At 47.0% G+C, this 15,738-nt stretch overlaps 1 protein-coding gene across 2 annotated transcripts in view; it reads left to right on the top strand.

The window, feature by feature from the left end:
- fndc3a (fibronectin type III domain containing 3A) overlaps positions 1-15,738 on the top strand; it is a 197,957-nt gene that overhangs the window by 10,086 nt on the left and 172,133 nt on the right. For both annotated transcript variants that reach the window (XM_055880773.1, XM_055880772.1), the window contains exon 2: positions 7,072-7,219. In XM_055880773.1, coding sequence (XP_055736748.1) covers positions 7,112-7,219 — 108 coding nt within the window. In that variant the 5' untranslated portion in view covers positions 7,072-7,111. The remainder of the gene's footprint in view (positions 1-7,071; positions 7,220-15,738) is intronic.

The raw sequence follows: 15,738 nt of genomic DNA, 5'->3' as shown, positions 1-15,738 counted from the left end.
TAAAAAAAATAAGTAAAATATCCCTAGAAATTGCATTGGCTATGCATGGCCTGTCTGCAACGAACTTGAAACACTGTATCAACTATTTAACCTGGGTTAGACCTGAAGCTCTTTGAAACATTGTATCAACTATTTAACCTGGGTTAGACCTGAAGCTCTTTGAAACACTGTATCAACTATTTAACCTGGGTTAGACCTGAAGCTCTTTGAAACATTGTATCAACTATTTAACCTGGGTTAGACCTGAAGCTCTTTGAAACATTGTATCAACTATTTAACTTGGGTTAGACCTGAAGCTCTTTGAAACATTGTATCAACTATTTAACTTGGGTTAGACCTGAAGCTCTTTGAAACATTGTAGCAACTATTTAACCTGGGTTAGACCTGAAGCTCTTTGAAACACTGTATCAACTATTTAACCTGGGTTAGACCTGAAGCTCTTTGAAACATTGTATCAACTATTTAACCTGGGTTAGACCTGAAGCTCTTTGAAACATTGTATCAACTATTTAACTTGGGTTAGACCTGAAGCTCTTTGAAACATTGTATCAACTATTTAACTTGGGTTAGACCAAGCAAACTTACAACATTGTATAAAATATTCTGGTCCCTCAAGAGTTTTCTGTGCTTGTGAGCTCGGGACAGACACAGCTGTAGGCTATTTGTTCAAGGGATAAGAAGCAGTGTTTGACTTGGGCGGTAGTTGCTCACTGCAATTTTCCACTGCTTGAGCTCTTGTTCCTCTTACAGAATATTTGCTCAAAAGTATTGTAGAGCTCCTGCGTCTAAATATAAACAGTACAAGCACCCAAAATGAGTATTTACAGATGGCATATAAGTTTAGCACTGATAAGTAGTAATCAGGTAGGCCTATTTTATGACTTTCCAGTGGATCAGCATGACATTTTTCCCTTTCATGCTCACCCCGGCTATCCTACAATCGAAGCTTGATGCCCTCAATCTCACACAAATTATCAATGAACCTACCAGGTACAACCCCAAATCCATAAACACGGGCACCCTCATAGATATCATCTTAACCAACCTGCCCTCCCAAACCAGGATCTCAGCTATCACTGCGTCATTGCTTGCGTCTGTAATGGGTCTGCGGTCAAATGACCAACCCTCATCACTGTCAAACGCTCCCAAAACCGTTCTAATCGACCTGGCCCGGGTATCCTGGAAGGATATTGACCTCATTCCATCACTAGAAGATTCCTAGTTATTTTTAAGTGTTTCCTCACAATCTTAAATAAGCATGCCCCAGTCAAATTTAGAACCAGGAACAGATATAGCCCGTGGTTTACTCCAGACCCGACTGCCCTTGACCAGCACAAAAACATCCTGTGGCGTTCTGCATTAGCATCGAATAGCCCCCTGCGATACGCAACTTTTCAGGGTAGTTGAAGTCAGGAAAGCAAAGGCTAGCTTTTTCAAACAGACATTTGCATCCTGATGCACAATGCCAGCAAGCTGCTAGCGCAAAGGAGCCAAATAATCACCTGTTAATTGCACTTAACTAGCGCGTTCACTCTCTACTTCCTGTCGCAAGGCATTCTGGAACTTGCAGTCAAAAGCGTAATTCAATACTAACCAATTCAATTACATATGTAAATAACTGTAAAGAGATATCTTTAGATACAGCTCAATGAATTAACTTAAACATTAACTCTGTAACACATTAAAGTTACAACATCTGGACACTAAAGTCCATAGAGAATAAGAGCACCTCCTCCCAGCTGCCCACTGCTCTGAGGCTAGGAAACACTGTCACCACCGATAAATCCACGATATTCGATCATTTCAATAAGCCTTTTTCTACAGCTGGCCATGCTTTCCACCTGGCTACCCCTAGCCCGGTCAACTGCCCTGCACCCCCCCCCCCCCCCCCAGCAACTCGCCCAAGCCTCCCCCATTTCTCCTTCACCTAAATACAGATAGCTGATGTTCCGAAAGAGCGGCAACATCTGGACCCTCTTTATAAAATTTACAAGCCGAAATTGCTGCTGCTCTTATTACTAGCCTGTTCAACCTCTTTCGTATCTACTGAGACCCCCAAAGATTGGATAGCTGCTGTGGTCATCCCCCTCTTCAAAGGGGGAGACACTCAAGACCCAAACTGCTACAGACCTATATCTATCCTACCCTGCCTTTCTAAGGTCTTCGAAAACCAAGTTAACAAACAGATCACTGTACATTTCGAATCCCATCGTACCTTCTCCGCTATGCAATCTGGTTTCCGAGCTGGTCATGGGTGCACCTCAGCCACGCTCAAGATCCTAAACGATATCATAACCTCCATCGATAAGAGACAATACTGTGCGGCTGTATTCATTAACCTGTCCAAGGCTTTAGACTCTGTCAAACACCACATTCTTATCGGCAGACTCAACAGCCTTGGTTTCTCAAATGACTGCCTCGCCTGGTTCACCAACTACTTCTCTGATAGAGTTCAGTGTGTCAAATCGGAGGGCCTGTTGTCCGGACCTCTGGCAGTCTCTCTGGGTGTGCCACAGGGTTCAATTCTCGGGCCGTCTCTTTTTTTCTCTGTATACATCAATGATGTCGCTCTTGCTGCTGGTGATTCTCTGATCCATCTCTACGCAGACGACTCCATTCTGTATACTTCTGGCACTTCTTTGGACACTGTGTTAACAAACCTCCAAACGAGCTTCAATGTCATACAACACTCCTTCCGTGGCCTCCGACTGCTCTTAAATGTAAAACTAAATGTGTGCTCTTCAACCAATCGCTGTCCACACCTGCCCGCCCGTCCAGCATCACTACTCTGGACGGTTCTGACTTAGAATATGTGGACAACTACAAATACCTAGGTGTCTGGTTAGACTGTAAACTCTCCTTCCAGACTCAATAAGCATCTCCAATCCAAAATGAAATCTAGAATCGGCTTCCTATTTCGCAACAAAGCATCCTTCACTCATGATGCCAAACATACCCTCATAAAACTAACTATCTTACCGATCCTTGACTTCGGCGATGTAATTTACTAAATAGCCTCCAACACTCTACTCAACAAATTGGATGCAGTCTTATCACAGTGCCATCCGTTTTGTCACCAAAGCCCCATATACCATCCACCACTGCAACCTGTATGCTCTCGTTGGCTGGCCCTCGCTTCATATTCGTCGCCAAACCCACTGGTCTTTGCTAGGTAAAGTCTTTGCTAGGTAAAGCCCCGCCTTATCTCAGCTCACTGGTCACCATAGCAGCACCCACCCATAGCACGCGCTACAGCAGGTATATTTTACTGGTCACCCCCAAAGCCAATTCCTCCTTTGGTCGTCTTTCCTTCCAGTTCTCTGCTGCCAATGACTGGAACGAACTGCAAAAATCACTGACGCTGGAGACTCATATCTCCCCCTCTAACTTTAAGCACCAGCTGTCAGAGCAGCTCATAGATCACTGCACCTGTACATAGCCCATCTGTAAATAGCCCATCCAACTACCTCATTCCCATACTAATATTTACATTTTCTTGCTCCTTTGCACCCCATTATCTCTACTTGCACATTCATCTTCTGCACATCTATCACTCCAGTCTCTATCACTCCAGTGTTCAATTGCTAAATTGTAATTATTTCGCCACTATGGCCTATTTTTTGCCTTACCTCCCTTATCTTACCTCATTTGCACACACTGTGTGTATATATATATACTTTTTCCCCCTATTGTGTTATTGAGTGTATGTTTTGTTTATCCCATGTGTAACTGTTGTTTTTATCGCACTGCTTTGCTTTATCTTGGCCAGGTCGCAGTTGTAAGTGAGAACTTGTTCTCAACTAGCCTACCTGCTTAAATAAAGGTGTGAAAAAAATAATGGGTTATTGAAAGGTGTCTGTGTGTGCTTGAAAGATCGTTCAAATATTTTATGTTACTGTTGTAATTATCAATGGATGTAAAAACAGACTTTGTTGGGATAAAGGAACAATGAGCTCCGCAGGTCATTGGTGGTGGTGCGTTAAACCAATCAGAAATACTGTGAGATTGGCCAGGTAGCCTATAGGCCTGCTTCTATGTGTAGTCGGGCCAGGTAGCCTATAGGCCTGCTTCTATGTGTAAGCGGGGCCAGGTAGCCTACAGGCCTGCTTCTATGCGTAAGCAGGGCCAGGTAGCCTATAGATCTGCTTCTATGCGTAAGCAGGGCCAGGTAGCCTATAGACCTGCTTCTATGCGTAAGCAGGGGCAGGTAGCCTATAGGCCTGCTTCTATGTGTAATCAGGCCAGGTAGCCAAAAGGCCTGCTTCTATGTGTAAGCAGGGCCAGGTAGCCTATAGACCTGCTTCTATGTGTAAGCAGGGCCAGGTAGCCTATAGGCCTGCTTCTATGTGTAAGCGGGGCCAGGTAGCCTATAGGCCTGCTTCTATGTGTAAGCGGGGCCAGGTAGCCTACAGGCCTGCTTCTATGTGTAATCGGGCCAGGTAGCCTACAGGCCTGCTTCTATGTGTAAGCAGGGCCAGGTAGCCTATAGGCCTGCATCTATGTGTAAGCAGGGCCAGGTAGCCTATAGGCCTGCTTCTATGTGTAAGCAGGGCCAGGTAGCCTATAGGCCTGCTTCTATGTGTAAGCAGGGCCAGGTAGCCTATAGGCCTGCTTCTATGTGTAAGCAGGGCCAGGTAGCCTATAGGCCTGCTTCTATGTGTAAGCAGGGCCAGGTAGCCTATAGGCCTGCTTCTATGTGTAAGCAGGGCCAGGTAGCCTATAGACCTGCTTCTATGTGTAAGCAGGGCCAGGTAGCCTATAGACCTGCTTCTATGTGTAAGCAGGGCCAGGTAGCCTATAGGCCTGCTTCTATGTGTAAGCGGGGCCAGGTAGCCTATAGGCCTGCTTCTATGTGTAAGCGGGGCCAGGTAGCCTACAGGCCTGCTTCTATGTGTAAGCAGGGCCAGGTAGCCTATAGGCCTGCATCTATGTGTAAGCAGGGCCAGGTAGCCTACAGGCCTGCTTCTATGTGTAAGCAGGGCCAGGTAGCCTATAGGCCTGCTTCTATGTGTAAGCAGGGCCAGGTAGCCTACAGGCCTGCTTCTATGTGTAATCAGGTGCGTGTCCTTACTCAAAGTCGACAGGAGCGCTCCAAACACAAGATAATGACTCAATTGAATTGACAAAACTCATAAATGGAATGAAATTAACTTGTTTTTCACTAGTGTAGCAGCATAGGTTGTGCGCTCTGCAAACAAAGTGTCCACTCTGAAAAGGAGGATGTAAGACTGGAATAATAATACTGAATGCGTTAAAATAAGTGACCATAACCAAAGCAACGAACATTGTGGATGAGAAGGCTAAATGTACTACTGGTGATTATGTGTAATGGGGAAAGTGATAGACACTAACGATCAAATGCAAACGATTCACACAATGAAGTTATGAAACAATGAATGTGCACAAATTGGTGGGAAGAGAGAAGTGCATTGTACATCTGGGTGCTGCGTGGTCAATTCGACTTCTGCGTTGGCCGTGCAGTATTTACAGTGATGCAGAATTCAGGGCATTAATACAATCTTGCGTTTCGGCAGAGCAGCACAGAGCTGTTGTGAAGAAATTTAGGAAGTGAGTTTGTGTTTTATACAGGATGTGCCTACCCGCCTACCGTCAACCAATCTTGTCAACGGGGAGCTATACAGAGCCCGCCGCATTGTTACACCATTAAGGAGGGGCTTGGCACCTCGTTCGATTTGGCCTCCGCATGACTCCGGAAGCTCTGCGATATTGTCACACCCGCCCATATGGAGCTTCCGACGTAAAGTATTAGTCTAGGCCTCCGCAATGGATTTGTTCACTGAGATGGGCGCCTGTGTGTGTGTGTGTGTGTGTGTGTGTGTATGTTATGTGTGTGTGTGTGTGTGTGTGTGTGTGTGTGTGTGTGTATGTTATGTGTGTGCTACTGCTCGACTATAATCTTGGTCGATCAACAGCTTATCAACCAAGCAGTCGACTAATTGCGGTCTTCCCTACTATAAAGGGTACTACTGTAGACCAGGGTCCGTAGGGTCCTATGTAGGGGATAGGGTGCCATTTGTTACTTATTATTTTTGCGTTCGGGGAAACTTTAATGTGCTGCGAGTCAAAAGCCTTTTTTATTTGTTAAGAGCGGCGTCTGTCAAAGGACATGCACAGCGGTAGTGTTTCTAGGCTCACGTCTTTGTGAATGGTTTCCGTCCGTACGTCCGTACCATCATTGTGATGACTGTCCGTTGTGTTCCAGGAGCTTGGAGTGCCTGGTCGCTGTTGTGAATGGTTTCCGTCCGTACGTCCGTGCCATCGTTGTGATGACTGTCCGTTGTGTTCCAGGAGCTTGGAGTGCCTGGTCGGTGTTGTGAATGGTTTCCGTCCGTACGTCCGTGCCATCGTTGTGATGACTGTCCGTTGTGTTCCAGGAGCTTGGAGTGCCTGGTCGGTGTTGTGAATGGTTTCCGTCCGTACGTCCGTACCATCGTTGTGATGACTGTCCGTTGTGTTCCAGGAGCTTGGTGTGCCTGGTCGGTGTTGTGAATGGTTTCCGTCCGTACGTCCGTGCCATCGTTGTGATGACTGTCCGTTGTGTTCCAGGAGCTTGGAGTGCCTGGTCGGTGTTGTGAATGGTTTCCGTCCGTGCCATCGTTGTGATGACTGTCCGTTGTGTTCCAGGAGCTTGGAGTGCCTGGTCGGTGTTGTGAATGGTTTCCGTCCGTACGTCCGTGCCATCGTTGTGATGACTGTCCGTTGTGTTCCAGGAGCTTGGAGTGCCTGGTCGGTGTTGTGAATGGTTTCCGTCCGTACGTCCGTGCCATCGTTGTGATGACTGTTCTTTGTGTTCCAGGAGCTTGGAGTGCCTGGTCGGTGTTGTGAATGGTTTCCGTCCGTACGTCCGTACCATCGTTGTGATGACTGTCCGTTGTGTTCCAGGAGCTTGGAGTGCCTGGTCGGTGTTGTGAATGGATTCCGTACGTCCGTACCATCGTTGTGATAACTGTCCGTTGTGTTCCAGGAACTTGGAGTGCCTGGTCGCTGTTGTGAATGGTTTCCGTCCGTACGTCCGTACCATCATTGTGATGACTGTCCGTTGTGTTCCAGGAGCTTGGAGTGCCTGGTCGGTGTTGTGAATGAGGGAGTCATGGCAGACCACACCCCCCCACTGGAGTCCGGCCAGATACTCAGCCCCGACCTCCCGCTCCTCGCCTCGCCTCCCCCTGCCATGGTCAACGGAGAGGGACCCCAGCAGGTACGGCCACATTCTATTACATTCTATAATGTGTAGGCCCTGAATACTGGACCCCAGCTGGTACTGTCACATTCTATTATATTCTATAATTTGTAGGCCCTGAATACTGGACCCCAGCTGGTACTGTCACATTCTATAATGTGTAGGCCCTGAATACTGGACCCCAGCTGGTACTGTCACATTCTATTATATTCTATAATGTGTAGGCCCTGAATACTGGACCCCAGCTGGTACTGTCACATTCTATTACATTCTATAATGTGTAGGCCCTGAATACTGGACCCCAGCTGGTACTGTCACATTCTATTATATTCTATAATGTGTAGGCCCTGAATACTGGACCCCAGCTGGTATTGTCACATTCTATTATATTCTATAATGTGTAGGCCCTGAATACTGGACCCCAGCAGGTACTGTTACATTCTATAATGTGTAGGCCCTGAATACTGGACCCCAGCAGGTACGGTCACATTCTATTATATTCTATAATGTGTAGGCCCTGAATACTGGACCCCAGCTGGTACGGTCACATTCTATAATGTGTAGGCCCTGAATACTGGGCCCCAGCTGGTACTGTCACATTCTATTCTATAATGTGTAGGCCCTGAATACTGGACCCCAGCAGGTACTGTCACATTCTATTACATTCTATAATGTGTAGGCCCTGAATACTGGGCCCCAGCTGGTACTGTTACATTCTATAATGTGTAGGCCCTGAATACTGGACCCCAGCTGGTACTGTTACATTCTATAATGTGTAGGCCCTGAATACTGGACCCCAGCAGGTACGGTCACATTCTATTATATTCTATAATGTGTAGGCCCTGAATACTGGGCCCCAGCTGGTACTGTCACATTCTATTCTATAATGTGTAGGCCCTGAATACTGGGCCCCAGCAGGTACTGTCACATTCTATTATATTCTATAATGTGTAGGCCCTGAATACTGGGCCCCAGCTGGTACTGTCACATTCTATTCCAAAATGTGTAGGCCCTGAATACTGGACCCCAGCAGGTACTGTCACATTCTATTATATTCTATAATGTGTAGGCCCTGAATACTGGACCCCAGCTGGTACTGTCACATTCTAGTACATTCTATAATGTGTAGGCCCTGAATACTGGACCCCAGCAGGTACTATTATATTCTATAATGTGTAGGCCCTGAATACTGGACCCCAGCTGGTACTGTCACATTCTATTCTATAATGTGTAGGCCCTGAATACTGGGCCCCAGCAGGTACTGTCACATTCTATTATATTCTATAATGTGTAGGCCCTGAATACTGGACCCCAGCTGGTACGGTCACATTCTATTACATTCTATAATGTGTAGGCCCTGAATACTGGACCCCAGCTGGTACTGTCACATTCTATTATATTCTATAATGTGTAGGCCCTGAATACTGGACCCCAGCAGGTACTGTCACATTCTGTTACATTCTATAATGTGTAGGCCCTGAATACTGGACCCCAGCTGGTACTGTCACATTCTATTCTATAATGTGTAGTCCCTGAATACTGGACCCCAGCTGGTACTGTGATAGAGTAGAGATGTACTATCTATAGTTGTGTTTTAACTGGACTTAGGATGTGTCCCTCTGAACTCTCGAGGTTGTAAAACTTGTACCTATGTTTACTGCCTGGGCTTGTTTAGGGAACTAAACCTTGGCTGTGTTAATCCCCTTCTGACACTTGAGCTGTAGGTATAATACCACTGTAATGTTTTCCTAAAAGCTTTCATAAACCTTGATCTCTCTGTAACGTTAGTTATAGTGATCGTTAGTACTGTAATAGTGATCGTTAGTACTAGTAATAGTGATCGTTAGTACTAGTAATTGTGATCGTTAGTACTAGTAATAGTGATCGTTAGTACTAGTAATAGTGATCGTTAGTACTAGTAATAGTGATCGTTAGTACTAGTAATAGTGATCGTTAGTACTAGTAATAGTGATCGTTAGTACTAGTAATAGTGATCGTTAGTACTAGTAATAGTGATCGTTAGTACTAGTAATAGTGATCGTTAGTACTAGTAATAGTGATAGTTAGTACTAGTAATAGTTAGTACTAGTAATAGTGTTTGTTCGTACTAATAGTGATCACAAAGTGCTGTACAGAAACCCAGCCTAAAACCCCAAACAGCAAGCAATGCAGATGTAGAAGCACGGTGGCTAGGAAAAACTCCCTAGAAAGGCAGGAACCTAGGAAGAAACCTAGAGAGGAACCAGGCTATGAGGGGTGGCCAGTCTTCTTCCGGCTGTGCCGGTAGAGATTATAACAGTACATGGCCAAGATGTTCAAACGTTCATATATGACCAGCAGGGTCAGATGAAAATAATCACAGTGGTTGTAAAGGGTGGAACAGGTCAGCACCTCAGGAGTAAATGTCAGTTGGCTTTTCATAGCCGATCATTCAGAGTTAGAGACAGCAGGTGCGGTAGAGAGAGAGTCCAAAACAGCAGATCCGGGACAAGGTAGCACATCTGGTGACCAGGTCAGGGTTCCTTAGCCGCAGGCAGAACAGTTGAAACTGGAGCAGCAGCAAGACCAGGTGGGCTGGGGACAGCAAGGAGTCATCAGGCCAGGTAGTCCTGAGGCATGGTCCTGTGGGGGAGGGGCGGGTCCAACTCAAGGTGTCATTTAAACTTAATACATTAACTCAGCAAAAAAAGAAACATCCTCTCACTGTCAACTGTGTTTATTTTCAGCAAACTTAACGTGTAAATATTTGTATGACCATAACAAGATTCAACAACTGAGACATAAACTGAACAAGTTCCACTGACGTGTGACTAACAGAAATGGAATAATGTGTCCCTGAACAAAGGGTTAAAATCAAAAGTAACTGGTGTGGCCACCAGCTGCATTAAGTACTGCATTTTTCCTCATGAACTGCAACAGATTTGCCAGTTCTTGCTGTGAAATGTTACCCCACTGTTCCAACAAGGCACCTGCAAGTTCCCGGACATTTTTTATTTTTATTTCACCTTTATTTAACCAGGTAGGCTAGTTGAGAACAAGTTCTCATTTGCAACTGCGACCTGGCCAAGATAAAGCATAGCAGTGTGAACAGACAACAACACAGAGTTACACATGGAGTAAACAATAAACAAGTCAATAACATGGTAGAAAAAAAAGAGAATCTATATACAATGTGTGCAAAAGGCATGAGGTAGGCAATAAATCGAGTAATTACAATTTAGCAGATTAACACTGGAGTGATAAATCATCAGATGATCATGTGCAAGAAGAGATACTGGTGTGCAAAATAGCAGAAAAGTAAATAAATAAAAGCAGTATGGGGGGTGAGGTAGGTAAATTGGGTGGGTAGTTTACAGATGGACTATGTACAGCTGCAGCGATCGGTTAGCTGCTCGGATAGCAGATTTTTAAAGTTGTTGAGGGAGATAAAAGTCTCCAACTTCAGAGATTTTTGCAATTCGTTCCAGTCGCAGGCAGCAGAGAACTGGAAGGAAAGGCGTCCAAATTAGGTTTTGGCTTTAGGGATGATCAGTGAGATACACCTGCTGGAGCGCGTGCTACGGGTGGGTGTAGCCATCGTGACCAGTGAACTGAGATAAGGCGGCACTTTACCTAGCATAGCCTTGTAGATGACCTGGAGCCAGTGGGTCTGACGACGAACATGTAGCGAGGGCCAGCCGACTAGGGCATACAGGTCGCAGTGGTGGGTCGTATAAGGTGCTTTAGTAACAAAACGGATGGCACTGTGATAAACTGCATCCAGTTTGCTGAGTAGAGTATTGGAAGCTATTTTGTAGATGACATCGCCGAAGTCGTGGATCGGTAGGATAGTCAGTTTTACTAGGGTAAGTTTGGCGGCGTGAGTGAAGGAGGCTTTGTTGCGGAATAGAAAGCCGACTCTAGATTTGATTTTGGATTGGAGATGTTTGATATGAGTCTGGAAGGAGAGTTTGCAGTCTAGCCAGACACCTAGGTACTTATAGATGTCCACATATTCTATGTCGGAACCGTCCAGGGTGGTGATGCTAGTCGGGCGTGCGGGTGCAGGCAGCGAATGGTTGAAAAGCATGCATTTGGTTTTACTAGCGTTTAAGAGCAGTTGGAGGCCACGGAAGGAGTGTTGTATGGCATTGAAGCTCGTTTGGAGGGTTAGATAGCACAGTGTCCAAGGAAGGGCCGGAAGTATACAGAATGGTGTCGTCTGCATAGAGGTGGATCAGGGAATCGCCCGCAGCAAGAGCAACATCATTGATGTATACAGAGAAAAGAGTCGGCCCGAGAATTGAACCCTGTGGTACCCCCACAGAGACTGCCAGAGGACCGGACAATATGCCCTCCGATTTGACACACTGAACTCTGTCTGCAAAGTTGTTGGTGAACCAGGCAAGGCAGTCATTAGAAAAACCGAGGCTACTGAGTCTGCCGATAAGAATATGGTGATTGACAGAGTCGAAAGCCTTGGCCAGGTCGATGAAGACGGCTGCACAGTAATGTCTTTTATCGATGGCGGTTATGACATCGTTTAGTACCTTGAGCGTGGCTGAGGTGCACCCGTGACCGGCTCGGAAACCGGATTGCACAGCGGAGAAGGTACGGTGGGATTCGAGATGGTCAGTGATCTGTTTGTTGACTTGGCTTTCGAAGACCTTAGATAGGCAGGGCAGGATGGATATAGGTCTGTAACAGTTTGGGTCCAGGGTGTCTCCCCCTTTGAAGAGGGGGATGACCGCGGCAGCTTTCCAATCCTTGGGGATCTCAGATGATACGAAGGAGAGGTTGAACAGGCTGGTAATAGGTAGTGCGACAATGGCGGCGGACAGTTTCAGAAATAGGGGTCCAGATTGTCAAGCCCAGCTGATTTGTATGGGTCCAGGTTTTCCAGCTCTTTCAGAACATCTGCTATCTGGATATGGGTAAAGGAGAAGCTGGGGAGGCTTGGGCGAGTAGCAGCGGGGAGGGGGCGGGGCTGTTGGCCAAGGTTGGAGTCGCCAGGAGGAAGGCATGGCCAGCCATTGAGAAATGTTTGTTGAAGTTTTCGATTATCACGGACTTATCAGTGGTGACCGTGTTACCTAGCCTCAGTGAAGTGGGCAGCTGGGAGGAGGTGCTCTTGTTTTCCATGGACTTTACAGTGTCCCAGAACTTTTTGGATGCAAATTTCTGCTTGAAAAAGCTGGCCTTTGCTTTCCTGACTGACTGCGTGTATTGGTTCCTGATTTCCCTGAACAGTTGCATATCGCGGGGGCTCTCTGATGCTATTGCAGTTCGCCACAGGATGTTTTTGTGCTGGTCGAGGGCAGTCAGGTCTGGAGTGAACCAAGGGCTATATCTGTTCTTGGTTCTGCATTTTTTGAACGGAGCATGCTTGTCTAATATGGTGAGGAAGTAACTTTTAAAGAATGACCAGGCATCCTCAACTGACGGGATGAGGTCAATATCCTTCCAGGGTACCCGGGCCAGGTCGATTAGAAAGGCCTGCTCGCAGAAGTGTTTTAGGGAGCGTTTGACAGTGATGAGGGGTGGTCGTTTGGCCACGGATCCGTGGCGGATACAGGCAATGAGGCAGTGATCGCTGAGATCTTGATTGAAGACAGCAGAGGTGTATTTGGAGGGCAAGTTGGTCAGGATAATGTCTATTAGGGTGCCCATGTTTACGGATTTAGGGTTGTACCTGGTGGGTTCCTTGATGATTTGAGTGAGATTGAGGGCATCAAGCTTAGATTGTAGGACTGCCGGGGTGTTAAGCATATCCCAGTTTAGGTCACCTAACAGAACAAACTCTGAAGCTAGATGGGGAGCGATCAATTCACAGACGGTGTCCAGGGCACAGCTGGGAGCTGAGGGGGGTCGGTAGCAGGCGGCAACAGTGAGAGACTTATTTCTGGAGAGATTAATTTTTAAAATTAGAAGTTCAAACTGTTTGGGCATAGACCTGGAGAGTATGACAGAACTTTGCAGGCTATCTCTGCAGTAGATTGCAACTCCTCCCCCTTTGGCAGTTCTATCTTGACGGAAAGTGTTATAGTTGGGTATGGAAATCTCTGAATTTTTGGTGGCCTTCCTAAGCCAGGATTCGGACACGGCAAGGACATCAGGGTTGGCAGAGTGTGCTAAAGCGGTGAGTAAGGCAAACTTAGGGAGGAGGCTTCTGATGTTGACATGCATGAGGCCAAGGCTTTTTCGATCACAGAAGTCAACAAATGAGGGTGACTGGGGACATGCAGGGCCTGGGTTAACCTCCACATCACCCGAGGAACAGAGGAGTAGTAGGATGAGGGTGCGGCTAAAGGCTATCAAAACTGGTCGCCTAGAGCGTTGGGGACAAGGAATAAAAGGAGCAGATTTATGGGCGTGGTAGAATAGATTCAGACCAGGGTATGGTGGGGCACGGGTACAGCGGAGGCAAGCCCAGGCACTGGGTGATGATAAGAGAGGTTGTATCTCTGGACATGCTGGTCTCAATGGGTGAGGTCACCGCATGTGTGGGGGGTGGGACAAAGGAGGTATCAGAGGTACGGAGAGTGGAACTACGGGGTCCATTGCAAACCAAAACAATGATAACTAGCCTGAACAACAGTATGCAAGGCATATTGATATTTGAGAAAGACATACAATAAGGCATAAAGTGATTGCAGGTCTTGATTGGGAGAGCTAGCTAAAACAACAGGTGAGATAACAGCAGCTAGTCAGCTAACACAGCAACAGCAGGTAAAAATGGCGACGACTAGGCAGAGAGGGTCGGATTAACTACACACAGATCCTGAGTTAAAGCACAGAGCCGACAGATAAAACACAAATAAACGGAATGGAGTACCGTGAATTAATGGACAGTCAAGCAGGCATCAGCTATGTAGCCAAGTGATCATAGTGTCCAGGGGGCAGCCGTAGATGGAGCAGTGAGGCCTCCACTAAGCTAGCCCGCGGCGTTTAAAGTTAGTAGCCCGGGGGGTGGTCTGCTCAGACGGAGGGGGTCTGCTCAGACGGAGGCCGGTTGAGGGCACAGCGGATGGGGTATTCGTCTGCAGACCAGGCGTGGTCGTGTCGACAGAGAATCCAAGCCGGATGGCGATGGCGAAAGAGAGGTTGTGAATTGTCAAATTGTGTTTGCTAACTGGTGCTAGCTTCGTGATTCAGACAGCTAGTCATGGGTAGCAAGCTAGCAGAAGATGGAGGTCTGTTTTTAGCCACGCCGTGAATTTCCGTCGGTAGATTAGTGGGGTTCCGTGTGGTAGAGGGGACCAATCCAATTGTCAAAATAGTTATAGTGGCCTAAGAAGATTGTTCGATAGACCTGTTCAGATAGCAGCCGATATGCTCAAGACAGCTAACGATTAGCGGGCCGCAGTTAGCATATGGGCGTTCAGGTTACGTCGCGATGGAGGGGCCAGTTGAATAACTCCCTCGGGCAGATAACGTCGGTATCCCAGTCGTGAAGGCCCGGTGGGGCTCCGCAACGGCAGTAAAACGGGTCCGGATAGGTGATTGTAGCCCAGGAGTGGCTGATGGAACTCTTCAGCTGGCTAGCTCCGGGATAATTGGTGTTTGCTCCGGAATTGATGTTAGCCAATAGTCACTCGGATAGCAGCTAGTTAGCTGCAAGATCCAGGTGTAAATGTCCAGAGCTTGAGGTAAAAATCCGGGGATATGGAGAGAAAATAGGTCTGGTATGCTCTGGTCTGAATAGTTTTCCGAGCTAAAGGATAGCTGATGAGCGCTATCTGTGGTTAGCTGAACTACTAACGTTAGCTTGTGGCTAACTTCTGGCTAGCTTCTGTTGTAGATTTCGGATACGAGGTGAATAATACTTTTGAGGAAAAAAAAACAGATCCGCACCACACTTGGTGAGGTGGGTTGCAGGAGAGTGTTTTGAAGTTGAGTTTTTAAGAAGAAAAAAAATATATATAAAAAGATATGCGAAGAAAAATATATAAAATATATATACACGGGACAAGACGAGGACAAAGGACGTCTTACTGCTACGCCATCTTGGATTTGATGGGGGGGAATTTCTGGGGGGAATGGCCCTAGCCCTCACCCTCCGATCCAACATGTCCCAGACGTGCTCAATGGGATTGAGATCCGGGCTCGTCGCTGGCCATTGCAGAACACTGACATTCCTGTCTTGCAGGAAATCACTCACAGAACGAGCAGTATGGCTGGTGGCATTGTCATGCTGGAGGGTCATGCCAGGATGAGCCTGCAGGAAGGGTACCACATGAGGGAGGAGGATGTCTTCCCTGTAACGCACAGCCTTGAGATTGCCTGCAATGGACAACAAGCTCAGTCCGATGATGCTGTGACACACCGCCCCAGACCATGACGGACCCTCCACCTCCAAATCAATCCCGCTCCAGAGTACAGGCCTCGGTGTAACACTCATTCCTTCGACGATAAATGCGAATCCGACCATCACCCCTGGTGAGACAAAACCGAGTCTCGTCAGTGAAGAGCACTTTTTGCCGGTCCTGTCTGGTCCAGCGACTGTGGGTTTGTGCCCATAGGCGACGTTGTTGCCGGTGATGTCTGGTGAGGACCTG

The sequence above is a fragment of the Salvelinus fontinalis genome, chromosome 24, assembly GCF_029448725.1.
Source record: "Salvelinus fontinalis isolate EN_2023a chromosome 24, ASM2944872v1, whole genome shotgun sequence".
In the NCBI taxonomy this organism is placed as follows: domain Eukaryota; kingdom Metazoa; phylum Chordata; class Actinopteri; order Salmoniformes; family Salmonidae; genus Salvelinus; species Salvelinus fontinalis.
The sequence above is the reverse complement of the archived record's forward strand: the minus strand, read 5'-3'. Positions and strand labels throughout refer to the sequence as shown.